The 14,543-nt window shown below is 44.1% G+C and overlaps 1 protein-coding gene across 4 annotated transcripts in view; it reads right to left on the bottom strand.

The window, feature by feature from the left end:
- The window catches only part of LOC116325588 (tyrosine-protein kinase CSK), a 53,740-nt gene that overhangs the window by 18,577 nt on the left and 20,620 nt on the right, over positions 1-14,543 (bottom strand). For all 4 annotated transcript variants that reach the window (XM_031746536.2, XM_031746537.2, XM_039612954.1 and 1 more), the window contains one exon: positions 7,283-7,366. In XM_031746536.2, the coding sequence (XP_031602396.1) occupies positions 7,283-7,297 (15 nt within the window). In that variant the 5' untranslated portion in view covers positions 7,298-7,366. The remainder of the gene's footprint in view (positions 1-7,282; positions 7,367-14,543) is intronic.

Consider the following 14,543-nt stretch of genomic DNA (forward strand, 5'->3'; position numbering starts at 1 on the left):
CGCATGAAGGTCACCCACTCGCTTTGCCGAAGCCAAAGCGAGAAGTAATGCAGTCTTATATGAAAGAAATTTCATATCCACAGACTCGATGGGTTCAAACGGGGGGCTACAAAGGGCCTCCAGCACCAAAGACAAGTCCCAAGCAGGGACACTGGACTTAAGCACGGGTCTCAGCCGGCGAACCCCTTTCAGAAAAGCGTATGGCGGGGATGTGCACCTGGTGTCACCCGTCAAAGCCAATATGACAAGCAGATATAGCTGCTAAATAAACCTTAATTGTCGAAAATGAAAGGCCCTTATCCAGCAGCTCCTGCAGGAATGACAAAACATCCACAATAGAGCACTGAAATGGGAGAGTGTGGCGGTCCTGGCACCATTGCTCGAAGGCTCGCCATTTGTAAGCGTACAAGCCTCTAGTAGATGAGGCCCTAGCGCTCTGAATCGTTGCTATCACACTAGGTGGCAAACCCTTAGCAATCAAGTTTAGCCTCTCAGCAGGTAAGCATGAAGGCGCCACAGATCTGGGCGCGGATGAAACACTTCGCCTCCTGCCTGAGAGAGGAGATCCCTGCGGAGAGGAAGCTGCCAAGGACTCGCTGCTAGCAGGCTGATTATCTCTGCATACCACGACCTTGTGGGCCACCAAGGGGCCACTAGAATCAGAGAGAGGGAATGCCGACGCACTCTCTCTAGAACTGGAGAAATAATTTCCACTGGGGGAAATGCATACAGGAGCACGTCTGGCCATTGGTGCGCTAGCGCGTCCAAGCCCAAGGGTGCACCGTGGTCGATTATGGAGAAGAACAGGGGGCAATGAGTATTTACCCTGGAAGCAAAACGATCTATTTGCGCCTTGCCAAATAGATCCCAAATCTGAGCCACTATTAAAGGGTGTAACCTCCATTCTCTCACCAGAGGACGCCCCTGAGAGAAGGTCCGGCCCCAGGTTCAGGTGGCCCGAGACATGGGTGGCTCTCAGAGACAGAAAATGAACACTGCACCATAACAGCAGAGAGCGAGACAGCTTCAACAGGGGAAGAGAGCGTGTTCCTCCCTGCCTGTTTATGTAAGACACCACTGTTGAATTGTCCGTCCTGACTAAGACCTGCTGGCCCTCCAGGACTGGACGGAAATGCTTTAGAGCTAAGAACACTGCTAACAGCTCTAAGTGGTTGATGTGCAGCTGGCGCTGAGCTGCGGACCAGATCCCTCTCACTGATGCACCCTTGCACAGCGCTCCCCACCCTCTTAGGGAAGCATCTGTGGACACCACCTTGCGAAACAACACTCTCCCAATCCGAGAGCCCTGATGCAGCAGCCTGGGCTCCCTCCAAGGACGGAGAGCTAGCATGCAAGACGCGGTTACCGGCAGCCTCCTCCGGAGGTGACGTGATGCACACAGGCGGTGAGAGAGAGTCCAGCGTTGAAACGCTCTCATTTTTAACAGTCCAAGTGGCACTACGGCGATCATAGATGCCATCATGCCCAACAAGCGTAATATCGTCTGGAAACGCAGTCTGCGTCCCAGCTGAAACCGGCGAGGCAGCGATGAAAGCGCGCCACTCTGTGCTCCGACAAACATGCGCGGCTGGAAAGCGAGCATATTTCCAAACCGAGGAAAGAAATCTGCTGACTCGGGATTAGTGAGCTCTTTTGAAAGTTCACAGAGAACCCCAGTGTCTGAATGTGTGACAGAACCAGTGACAGCTGTGTCTCCGCCTGCTCTCTGGAGCAAGCTACGAGAGCCCAGTTGTCTAGGTAGGCTAAGATGCGGATGCCTCTCTCTCTCTCTCTGAGGGGCGCTAGCGCTGCTTCGGCACATTTCGTAAAGATGCGAGGAGCGAGCGACAGCCCGAACGGCAGCACTAGGTATTCGTAGGCTACGCCCTCGAATGCAAACCTCAGAAACTGCCTGTGTTTCGGGTGTATAGCCACATGAAAATAAGCATCTGTTAGATCGATTGTCGCAAACCAATCTCCCGGGCCGACTGCATTCAAGAGCTGTCTGAGTGTTAGCATCTTGAACCTGTACGTACGCAGATACGTGTTCAAGACTCGCAGGTCAAGGATGGGACGAAGCCCTCCCCCTCTTTTCGGAACAACAAAATAGCGGCTGTACCAACCTTTGTCTGTCTCCGAAGCGAGGACCACTCCTATTGCTCTTTTCTGCAATAGCGCCTTTATTTCCTCTCTGAGTATCATGGCCGCCTCGGCGTTGACAGTCGTGTTTACGACTCCTTGGAAACGAGGCGGCTTGACCCGGAACTGCAACCGGTAACCCATGGCAACGGTTCGCAGCACCCACGGAGAGGGGGCGCAAGCACGCCACTGAGGGAAGTGAGCAGCCAGCCAGCTGACCTGCAGCACCGTCGGCGGGGCGTTGTCGCCCCCCAATGTGTCTGCAGGGGACTGCATTACCTGCCTGACCTGGCTCATTCTGCCCGCAGGCTGAGCATTTGTGATTGTTTGAGAATAAACAACACTCTTTATTTTTTGTAACATTCATTCATTCATTCATACATTTTGTTGGAGGCACCTTTTCTGGGGCACAACAATGAAGAACAGCGGGAACACTTGATGTGGTCACCTGAACATTTAACACACCTGAACAGGGAGTTACCTGAGGCATTTTGTGTGCAGGGGTTTTGTGCTTGGGAGACTGTGTTAGGAAAGTGCAGCGCCTTCTGGGGCTGACAACCTGAACAGAACTTAAGCGGCACCTCTTGGGCGGCAACAGAGGGGTAAAAGCAGCGTCTCCCTGCTGCTGGACCCCTTCTCCACTCGAAACCACAGCTAGGAGGGCTGAGGCTTCTTTCTCCTGGGCGTCGGGTCCCGCCGGGGGCCCGAGGGTGGGCCTCTGCTCCAGGCCGACTGGCGTGGAGCTCGGGCCGGAGGATGTGCTCTCGCTGGCGGCGCACCCACTTCAGCAGTGGGCGCCGGTCTCTTGCCAGTCGGCAGAGGAGCGGCGGGCCTGTGAGAGCTAGCTGCGGGCTTGGGCTTCGGCTGACGTCTGGGGATGATGTCGCGCAGAGCTTCCGTCTGCTTCTTCCTCAGATTGAATCTAGCCTGAATGGCTTCAAGTGAATGTCCGAATAACCCAGCCGCAGACACTGGTGCGTCCAGATATACAGCTCTGTCCCTATCCGGGACGTCAGAGAGGGTCAGCCACAGGTGCCTCTGCGCCACTACTGTCGAAGCCATCCCTCTGCCCAGGGAGAGCGCTGCACTGCGAGACGCACGGAGGATGTAATCTGTGGCGACTCTGACCTCGTTAAGAGGTGCCAAGGGGCTGTCATCAGGAACCAGCGATCCGAGCTCCGCCAGGCACATTGCCTGGTACGTCTGGAGCATGGCGCCGGAGCTCATGGCGCGAGCAGTGCCGGCCTGAGCCCGATAAATCTTCCCCAGCTGCGAAGCAGAGAATCTGCAGTGCTTGGACGGCAGAGTTGCGGGGCCGCCGACACCATGGTTATGGGACGGGGCCAGATAAGCAGCCAGAGACGGCTCCATAGGGGGTGGGTTAGCTAAGCCAGCCCCCTCGGCGCCGTCCAACTCCATGTACTGTCCATAGCCGGGCACAGTGACGCGGGTAGACAGAGGTTTGTCCCATGATGCTGTTAGCTCGCAGAGAAAGTCTGGGAACATGGGAAGGCAGTTTTTGGCCGTTGCGGGCTCCGGTGGGAGGAAAAACCCGCGAACCACGACGGCTTCTGAGCTGGCGGAGGAGAGGGCCAGTCCACCTGCAGCTTCTCAGCAGCGCGGCGAAACAGGGAAAAAAGAGAGGTGTCATCGTGGCTGACCGGCGCAGCAGCGGCGGCACATTGGGCCGACAATGAGCTCTCCTGCTCATCCTCCGACAAACCATGGATGTCCAGGCCGATGTCCAGCACGTCATCGTCTTCCTGGGGAGCGCTGGCAGGCTTCAACCCAGGCTGAAGCCCGTCAGCGCTCCTGCATGGTTCCGGCTCGTCCTCGGCTAACCCGTCAACATATTCCATGTGGTCAGCCCAGCTAATTGCGGGGACATCGACCGGAAAATCCTCGTCTTCGGACTCGGACAAAGCCGGGGCTCCAGACTCGGAAAGGAGAGGGTCATGCCGTGCGACAGCCGGCGCCCCAGCACTTTTTCCACAAACGTCACCCATCTTTCCAGGGTCGAGCGCGGAGCTGGCGACAAAACGCACAGGCTTCGGGCTCCGTCAACGCTCTCCCAGCGTGGGACGATCCCCAGGCAGACAGGGCAGGCATCGTGCTGGTCGCTGTCGTGCAAACAGAAACCACATCCCTGAGGACAGGGGCGAACAGAAGATTTCTGCTTTGCTCGCTTCGGTTTGGAGTCCATTCCAAACGCAAAGCATAAACGCTGCACAGGAAAAACTTGAAATTAGCGCCCGCGGGCAGCCTACACACCAACTGGGCGGTGGAGGCTAACACCAACAGGGGCAGTTAAGCTAAGTTCAAGTCGGCAGACAACGGAGCTAACTAGCAGCAGCTAGCTAGCCCAACTCAGCAGAGGTGTTCTCAGCGAGGTGAAGAGCGTAAGAACTGAGGGATGACTGTGATGACAGCGGCTATATGTGCAGGCGGGGCCGTGCGCGTGTCATCACACGTCATCTGCCTTAAAGGCGTGAATAAAGGTTTCTTCAGCCAGGACACGCGAGGGCGTGATATCCCATACTTATGTGTTGTACCGAGTGAATCGACTGAAAGGGAACTTTTCTATCTTTACAGAAAGGCATTATTAATTTAATGATTAGTAAACAAAACCACGGGAACTTATTTGAAAGAGTTGTACATGTATTTATATCTAAAGTAAGAATAGCGCTGTTGGAAGATCAGATGTCTGTATTGGTGGTATTTCACAAATGTTATGCTAGCAGCTTTTCTTTGTGTGGTTTAGAGCTGGGCGATATAATTTTTTTTCATATCACGATATGTTTTTTTCATTTCAGGCGATAACGATATATATCACGATATAAGCCAAATAACTATATTTGTAAGATTTAAATGTGCCGTTGCTCACAAGTAAAATGTGAAATAATTAGCAGCTTGTTTTAATTAAAATATTTATTTCCCATAATAAGTTCAACAGGGTAGATGTACTTAAGGAACATGAGACTTCAGTTTCAGATAAAGGCAAATATTGTAAACTACACAAAAGGCAGCCGCTAAAGCGTTTAAGTTTCAAAATAGAACAAACAAAACAGACCACTAAATTGTCAATTCCACTTAGAAACAAAATTTTAATTCTAAAAATAAATCTTAGGTTGTTTTACAGAAGAACAGACAAAATTGACTAACTTTTGTCAATATCAAATAAACTGAGAACTAAAAGGAAATTCTCAGGCTACGTCCACACGTACGGGTATTTTTGAAAACGGAGATTTTCCGTTTTCGTTTTAAAAAATAATCCCGTCCACACGTAAACGCAGAAATGAAGGAAAACGCTGCTAGGAACATGCCAAAGCAACAGGTGGCGATATATTCCTAACCGTGTAGAAATGTTGGCCAATCAGAAGTCTAGAAGCCTCGGTAGGAAACAGTAAACAAAGATGGGGCATAGAAACAGAACCGAGTCGTATGTGTGGAGGGACAGTAACTATGTGTGTATATGTAAGCATTTAAACACTGCAGAGAGTACAATTAACAGTAACAGTATTGTAGAAATTCATTTCACCGAAACAATAACGTGGCGCACAGTGTGACGTCAAAAAGGCGCACACCTTTGACGCCTGCGTTTTCTCCGCTTTTTCTTGTCCACGCGTAAATGCAAAACGGAGTTTTCGAAAATATCCACCCTGGCAGGCGTTTTAGAAATCTCCGTTTTCAGTGACTGAAAACGCCGTTCACGTGTGGACGAAAGGTGCAAACGCATAGAAAAATCTGCGTTTTCAAAAATACCCGGTGCGTGTGGACGTAGCATCAATCTCTCCTTGTTGTATAGCTTAGCTTTTCAAACAGTTTTAACAGTTACTTTAGTCTGACAAAAGCCGAATGACGAATTAGCGCTTTCAGTCAGAGATTGAGCATGCACCGCTTTATTGTATATCCAGACTTGCTTTCGCACAATTTACAGTGCGCACTACTCTGTTTTTGTCAGACTTGAAATAGCGAAATACCTTCACACCACGGAACTTCTGTGGCCCTTCCGTTTGACAATCTCTTCAGCATTGGAACCATCATCTGTTTTTTCTTCGGTAACCTTCGCTCACGCTCTCGGTTGATTTTTCTCTAGTCGGCAAACTCATTTCCTTCATTACCTGGGCGGCCCGGCTGCAAAAACAAACACATGTGCGCCTTTGGCGCTTGTGCTGTACGTAACAAGTCATGTGACGTGGACGCTGCGGCTGTGATTGGTTCGGCTCTGCGCTACTTAATTTGGATTGGCTGTTCTTTTTTTTTTTTTTTTTAAGAGGACAAGAGATGAGGTCTATCGCAATAGTTTAATTTTTCTATCGAGAAAAAGTTATTTCGCAATACATATCGTTATCGTTTTATCGCCCAGCTCTAGTGTGGTTACATTAGTTTTTGACTGAACTGCACCTGTGGGCTAGCTGGTTGATGTAACAGAAAAGCTCAGACGATTATGATGTGTCATCGTTATGTTTACTTTAAGACTTGTTGGGAAGCTTTTACTGCACTTACAGTTATGTAACGTGTTCTTGTCAGTGTGATTAATATTATTTCACTTCATCTATCTTGTCAGCTCCACTCCACATGTGATGCATGTGTGAGTGAGCGCAGGTGCACTCAGTGAGAGCAGGGTAAAAAGAAACTATGGCAATCATAAATGACAGTAGTACGCAGTGAAGACTCGCTGCACTGAACTGAGACTAGAGCAAATAAATGGGGTCAACCATTATTTTGTTTCTCATTTTTATTCACCTAAAATTTACTAAAGAAAAATACCAATTCATTAAATTGGATAAATTTATCTGATAAATGTAATTTTTCAAAGTTAGGAAAGCAGTTTTTAATTGAAACCTGATATTGCCCGATACATAAAATAAAAAAAAAAAGGTGGTGGTGGGGTGATACCAGCAGATACCGAAAACAAATGTATTAGTATAATTACTGGGAAAAGAGTGAGATCTAAAGCTTTAATAGACTTTGTAACCATCCAGAACAACTAAAACATGCTAATGACAGAATCCTGTGTTTTCATTTCAAACAGATTCTTTGAAATATAGAGAGGAAGAGGATTTTTAATTCTATTACATGTGGACACAAAAAGTGTACAAGCGAAGGTGAAAAAAAAAAAAGCAATATGTTCTTCACTTACATGGATCCCAGACATGATGAAGGGAATTTGGCAGCAGGTGTCCTCAGGCAGGTAGCGGTCACTGTTCAGCTAGTACCATGAGAGCTGTAAGACACAAAGGTAAAGGCATTAGAAAGACAACTACTGTATTATATATAAAACTGCTGAATGATCACAGTGTATGTCATAACAATAAGAACACAAACAGCCACAAGAAGCAAGTCACAACCATATCTCACTGGCTGGTTAATAAGCCCAAATGAAACAGTTTGGGTTCCAACAACTCTAACACTGATCTGATCACTCTACTGCTAGCATTGCTGAAAGATTAGTGGATGGTGTCTGCTACCACGTGTTAGTAGAGATTAGGGCAACTGTGATTTGGGGGGGGGATTAAAATAACATAAAATGCCAATCTATCCATCCATTCTCTTATAGAGAACAGGACACCCTGGACAGGTCATCAATCCATCGCAGGGTTAATATGAACAGACAACCACTCATGCTCACGTCTGACCAACTTAGAAATGCCAATTTACCTAACCCATGGATGCCTTTGGACTGTTGGAGGAAGTCAGAGTATCTGAGGAGAACTCTTGTAAACATGGAGAGGACATGCAAAGTCAACACACAAAGGCTTCGGTAGGTTCAAACCCAGAACCCACTGCCGCTTTAAGACGATAACCAAATGCAGTCATTGCACAGTAGCAATCATAAGTTTACTTACTGCCTGAAAAAAGAAAGCATTTTATTAAAGTGCTTAACTGCCACATTGCATTTTAAAGATTACTTTTTTAATTTTCTACTGCACAAACTGTTACACAACACAGCGTTGTTATAATGAAGCAGAAGTAACACTAGGTGCAGGTCTCTCACGGTAGGCTCCATTCAAGCATCTTACTTCCATCCAGTCCAGAAAACAGCAAGTTGAAACGGGGAGGGTGGAGCGTAAGTAGGAGGAAGTTGCTGACGCACAGTTTCCAGTGGTTCTTATGGAGGCAGGAAAGGGCTGTATTTGGATACCAATGTGAACATGTCTACACTGCTGATCTTTAGACTAATTTTAATGGTCTAAACCTAACTTTAATTGAAATCAATTTGAAAGAGGTGAGTACTGGGGAAAAACAACAACAACAAAAAAAACCCTTCAAATTGGACTGTGACTTGTTCTGTGTATTGTAGATGGACTTAATAATGAAAAACAACCTACAGCTTTCACTTGGATTATATTTCAGTGAGCATAAGCAGGCGATTCCCCAAACTTATGAAATAACAGAGCTCTGTGTAATTTTAGATCCATGAATATGATGCATCTCCTTCAAAGAGTCTGGCATTCTCCCTAAAAGCATCTATAGCAAAGCTTCACAGCCCTACCATATCCTGTGTTGAAACAGGAAACAGCCTAATTGCAGACCACTGCAGAGCAGTATGCAAACTGACAGAGCCAAATATATCCAAGGCCAGGCTGCTCCTGTGAACCCAGAGGGTACTTCTTTTCACTTTACCATTCTTTACATCTAAAGCAACCCTGCTGGAACAGAGCAGCCACACTTGCTAGCCAATGGAAAGGAGACAAGTGAGTGCTATTCTTATCTTACTCCAGCGCTGAGGAATGGCTGCAAGCTATTCAAGAGCTTCAACATCTCACCGCTCACATCACTCTCCATAAGTTCATCAAGTGGTACTCAATAAGGGCCTGTGTCTTTGTCAATTCAATTTTCTATAGAAGACAGTTGAGCAATAACACCAACGCTTCGTCCCACAGAGCAGACTATATATTTCTAACACACATACCTGCATTAACATACATGTTTGATACTGGGAAAGGCAGTCCAGAGAGTGCAATTACACTGTACAGTATTCTTGCTGAGTATCTGTGTAAAAGCCTAAGACTGTGCTCAGTCTGACAATGGCATCTGATTTAAAAACAAAAACATAGGTAAGTGTGCCTGAGTAAGCAGCTACAATTTCTGGCACAGTGTGACGATTTATCAGATGTCAAGACACTGAACATCTTAGATTCCTCTGAAACAGGATTTTTGATTCACATGTGGAACCAGAGAAAGCCAATCCAAAACCAAAAACCAAACACACTTGAAATTTGTGTTAAATTAATTTAGCAAGACAGTATACACAATACATTTATAAATTTAAAGTTTAAGTGAGTCAAACAATTCCCGGTGAATATTATCTTTTTTTTTTTTGCTTTGCTTTTATTTTTGCTTAAAACCTTCATCCATAACAGACTAGCCTGGGAATGTGAACCTTCAGTTTTTCTTTAGCCTGATGTAAATATGAACCATGATCCGGGCCAGATGAGCAATAAGCACAAACAACAAAATCTTGTTAAGTGAAATGGTTCAAGTGTATGGATGTTCAAATATCACATCAAAGGGTACATTTTTAATTCAGGCTCACAACCCCCCAAGAACCACATGTGTGGTAACACATGAATGCAAATCACTTCTTTCTCCACGCCCCTCCTCCTAATTGTCTTCCGTCGTGTGACAGGAGCTGAGTGTTATGGCAACACACCAAGTGATGTAACAGTAGGCTTTGATGCAGCGCTGCTTTTCTCTCTGCTGTGCCAGATGACAGTAATAATGTTATGGTTTTATTTTATGTGTCGTTTGTATTCTAACCTGCATTGTGTGTTCCATCCTGTTCTTTTTAAACCTTTGTGATTCATATCAGCTCCTGCAACCTACTGCACTTTGGTGGATGTAGATTAAAGAGATTAAGTGCTCGCCTACCATCTACAATATGCCTGTATGATCTTGTTTCACCACATTAATATTTCAGTGCATCGAAGCTCTTAGACAACTTCTGCATTTTCCATGACCTTAGAGAATACAGCGATGTTAACTCTTGTTTCTGTACTATACACCCCCAACCTGATTCCTGAAGAGCTGTTGCTCAGTGCGCCACAGAACACAGATACAAAGAACTATCAAAAACTATGACAGGACTGGGTTTTTATTATATGGTGTCTATACTTCTCAAATCAGCTCTGAAAAAAGACAACTGAGATAGCGATAACAAAAGATGATTCATACACCCCCACGTCAGCGGACAGGACAGTTACTGCAAAATAATCCATTGCTTCATTTTATTAAAAGGAAAAAAGAGAGAGAAAAAGACCAAAAATGCCAAAACATAATTAACAAATGTTTCCTTTGAAACAAATGTAACACTGACGTAGGGTCTCTAATTGTGTTATTGGTTTATTTTTACACATTTTTGGTTCATTTGCTTTAAGAAGTTGTAATTTGTTCCAATATAGAAATTTTCCTGTTGCATAATGTTAAAAGAAGTGAAATGCAAGAGACTGGTTCTGACATAAAATAATGTTGGAGTTAAGGTGCATTTTCGAATTCACAGTTCTTGGAATACTGGGAAATTTGTGTCATCTAGATATAAAAGATTAAAATCACCATTTAGTGATTGCAGAGAGCAAAACCTCAGGGTACTTGAACTGATTTGAGCACTGACACAAGTTTTCTTTCTTTTCTTTTTTTTTTTACCCGTTTATTGAAAGATATTTCAATTAGAGTTATTTAATGGAGATGGACATAATGTGTAGACTGTCAGCTTTCAACTGGGGGTATCTACATTCAAACCGGATGAAGGGTTTAGGAGTTTGAGCTCCTTAACATGTGCCACCATTTTTTTAAAGGAACCAAAAGTATTGGGACAATTGACTCAAAGGCTATTTCATGGGCAGGTGTGGGGAATTCCTACATTATGTCATTAATGATCAATTAAGCAGATAAAAGGCTTGGAGTTGAACACAGAAAAATACCCATCCGAGAATTTTCTACAATATTAAGAGTGGCAACTTCTACAGTTGGCACATCCTGAGAAAGATGAAACGCACTGGCAGAACAGCTTGTGATCCAAAGCATACCACATCTGTAAAGCACAGCAGAGGTAATGTGATGGCTTGGGCATGCATGGCCAGTGGCACTGAAGACACTAGTGTTTAATGATGATATTCTCACGTGTTCAGAGACATATTGTCTTATCAAATCCAGCTACGTGCAGTCACACTGATTGGGCGGCGTTTTATAATACAGATGGGTAATGACCCAAAACAACAGCCAAAGCAACCCGGGAGTTTATTAAAGCAAAGAAGTGGAGTATTTTTGAATGGCGAAATAGGTCACCCGATTTTAACCCAACCGAGCATGATTTCACTTGTTTAAGAATAAACATTGGAAAGAAAGACCACAAACAAATCGCAAATGAAAGCTGCTGCAGTAAAGACCTGACAGAGCATTAAAAAGGAGGAAACCCAGCATCTGGTGATGTCCATGAGTTCAAGACTTCAGGCTGTCACTACCAGGAAAGAGTTTTCAACCAAGTATTGAAAAAAAATGAATATTTTATTTTCAGTTATTTTATTTGTCCAGTTATTCTAATAACAGCCCCCCTGATGGGATTGTGTTAAAAGATGCTTTTGTTTCTCAGATTTTTATGCAATCTTTTTGTTCAGCTCACTGAGCTAAAGCTAGAAGTCTGCACTTCAACTGCATCTGAGTGGTTTTATTTAAAATTTATTGTGGTAATGTACAGAATTCAAAATTAGAAAAATAAAATTTGTCCCAGTCCAAATGTATATGAACTGTATAACTATGATCTTTGGCTAAAGGATACAAACAACTGGATACAAACAACTGGGCACAAATGAGATTCCTCTGAGAGGTGTCTTGGCTCTGTTTTAGAAGTATAGTGAGCAGCTCACTCATTCAGAAGGGGCTCTGAGTAGAACTGCTATTTGACCACATCTAAAGTAGCCAACTGACGATGTTGGAGGATCTGACAACAATGACTCCTGAACACCTCCTAGGTGGGGTGCTTTGGGCATTTCCTACTGGACATCCCATAGCAGACCCAGGATACACTGGAGTGATTGTGTGTATTGCCTATCCTGTACTGGAAATGGAATAGAGTCCCTTGGATGAGCTGGCTAGGGAAAAGTATGTATGCAAGCACAATTAGGTTGCATTTAGTTAAGATACAGAGTCTGTGTTACTGTTCATTATTTAATAAACAAAAATATATTTTATGCTTGAACAATTGATACCCAACTTGAAAAAAAAAAAAAAAAAAATAGTCCTGGTCATTTTCTTTTTGGGGAAGACCAAAACCTCTTTGGGCAGTGCCAACATGGAAGCTACAGGAGCATATTTTTGCTTTGGTTGCAAGCTAAAATCTTGGCCATTAAGCTCATGGTTCTAGTCCAGCTCTTATTATTTGACTCAGTCCAAGAAATGCAGCACTGTTTTACTAGACACCTATCATTTGCATGCAACTATGAGAATGTTCAACTGATTGCTGCCATGTCAGCTTTTCCTGGATAAATAAGAGCTTAAACAGAAATCACCAGAGAAGGCTGGTGTTTAACTGAGATTGCTGTTGTTGATTTCTAAAATTACTGTGACAAAGCCTTGGGTTATGCAAGCTCAAGTCCACAGCAGGCCCAAGGCCATCCACAGATTACAATCTAACAGTAATGCTTCAACAAGAACTTATTAAAGTCTTTTTTTTTTTTCTTTTTTTTTTTTTTTTTTTTTAACTTGGGGGTGGCAACTTAGCTTGACCTAGATTTCTGTCTGTTAAACAGCCAATAACTATCCTGAGGGAAATTTTATTTACTTAGACAGCATTATGCCACAGCTCCCATCACACTCAACAAAGAGGAGTATTATACGTAAACTTGTAAACAACATTCCCAAAGAATTCCAAGACTGGTTAGTCAGGTAATGCTATGCAATCTGGTGCCAAGACAGCTCCATTCACAAAACAAAGTGTTTTCAGTGCATTGCATATTTTATATTCCAGCTGTGTGTTGGTTCTTGGGAACTGCTAGTTTTCGACGCTGCGTAAACTCTGCATCTTTTGACAGGACTCCAAACAAAATCTATATTTTGCAAAAACAGCTTTTTACTTAGTAGTCTTACTACAGGGGGCAATTAATCAAATAAATTATTCATCATTTATGACTTCTTGAAAGACCCCATCTTACTCACATGAATATATGTTGGGTAAATTAACTGCCGACACTGTCAGTTTGTTTCGAACTTCAACAAATCAAAGCTTATAGAACTACCAAAAAACTAGTTGCTTTCAGTGAGTGTGTGCTTTTGATCTAGGTTTATGTTCACCCACACACTGATGCAGCTGACATGCTTGGACCTACCAAGCATCTAGTGACATTAACTAATAAAACTCATCTATGGGGGCAATTAAGAACAGAACAGAACAGAGTTAGAGGTGCAGACAAGGAAGAGCTGGTGCAGAAAAAAAAAATGTTGTGGGTCTTTTGGTTTCAGTAAAAAAGACTGAACAAATCTACATGCAAACTGCAACGTGTAACTACAGCAGCTAATACTGTGTGAATTTGAATTATTCACTGAAGTAGTAGTAAATAAACACTGCAAATGTGAACATACATTATGCACTGTTCATTCTTGTCAAAGTCAGGACATGGTGGCATTTGCCCATCTGGAGCATTGGGACATGTCCCAGTGCCATGAGTGCCGTTTTGGCCTGCTGTAACCAGCCAACTTGTAATAACATTAATAACTAGTAAGCTACTGCTAAACCAACAAACAGGGTTGAACTACAAAATTAGCAGTCTGGTGGTTTGTGGCGTGGAACAGAGTTATGGCCTGCTCATGCGTCAGACTATTTTTGGGTTCTCTGGCTGTTTTGAACAAAAGCCACAGGTTTATACGCTGACTTGGGTTGCAGGTTCAAAATTACTTCTAGTTGTGCACAGATGTGTATGATCAACAAATTAAGAAGACAATCAAAGGCAGGCCATTACACACTACCCAAAAACACTGTTACGCTTCCCTTTACAACCAAAAACACATAATGCCGAACTAAATTAGACTACATGTTTTACTGTAAATTTAAAAGTGAGTTGATGTTAACTATTGACAGATACAAGAATTAACAAAGAAAGAAAGAAAACAATCAGACTACTAAATTCTGTATTTAACTATAAAGTGTTACGAGCAGGAAACAAGAAGAGAAGGAAGAAGCAGAGAGCAGAGCAGTCAGCCATGATGCAGCACCCGAGAAGCAAAAAGGGCTAAGGCCCTGGACTTAACAGCCCAACAGTGCAGTTTGGTGGTGCCTGGGCTTGAACCAAATTGTAGTGTTTTTTAATAACATATGCTGTTGAACAAATGAGTTTATATACGTATAAACAATATTTACTAACCTCATTTTGTCTAGAGTAAATAAACCGACTGTATATTTTTAACAATGA

This window comes from Oreochromis aureus, linkage group 1, assembly GCF_013358895.1.
Source record: "Oreochromis aureus strain Israel breed Guangdong linkage group 1, ZZ_aureus, whole genome shotgun sequence".
NCBI lineage: Eukaryota > Metazoa > Chordata > Actinopteri > Cichliformes > Cichlidae > Oreochromis > Oreochromis aureus.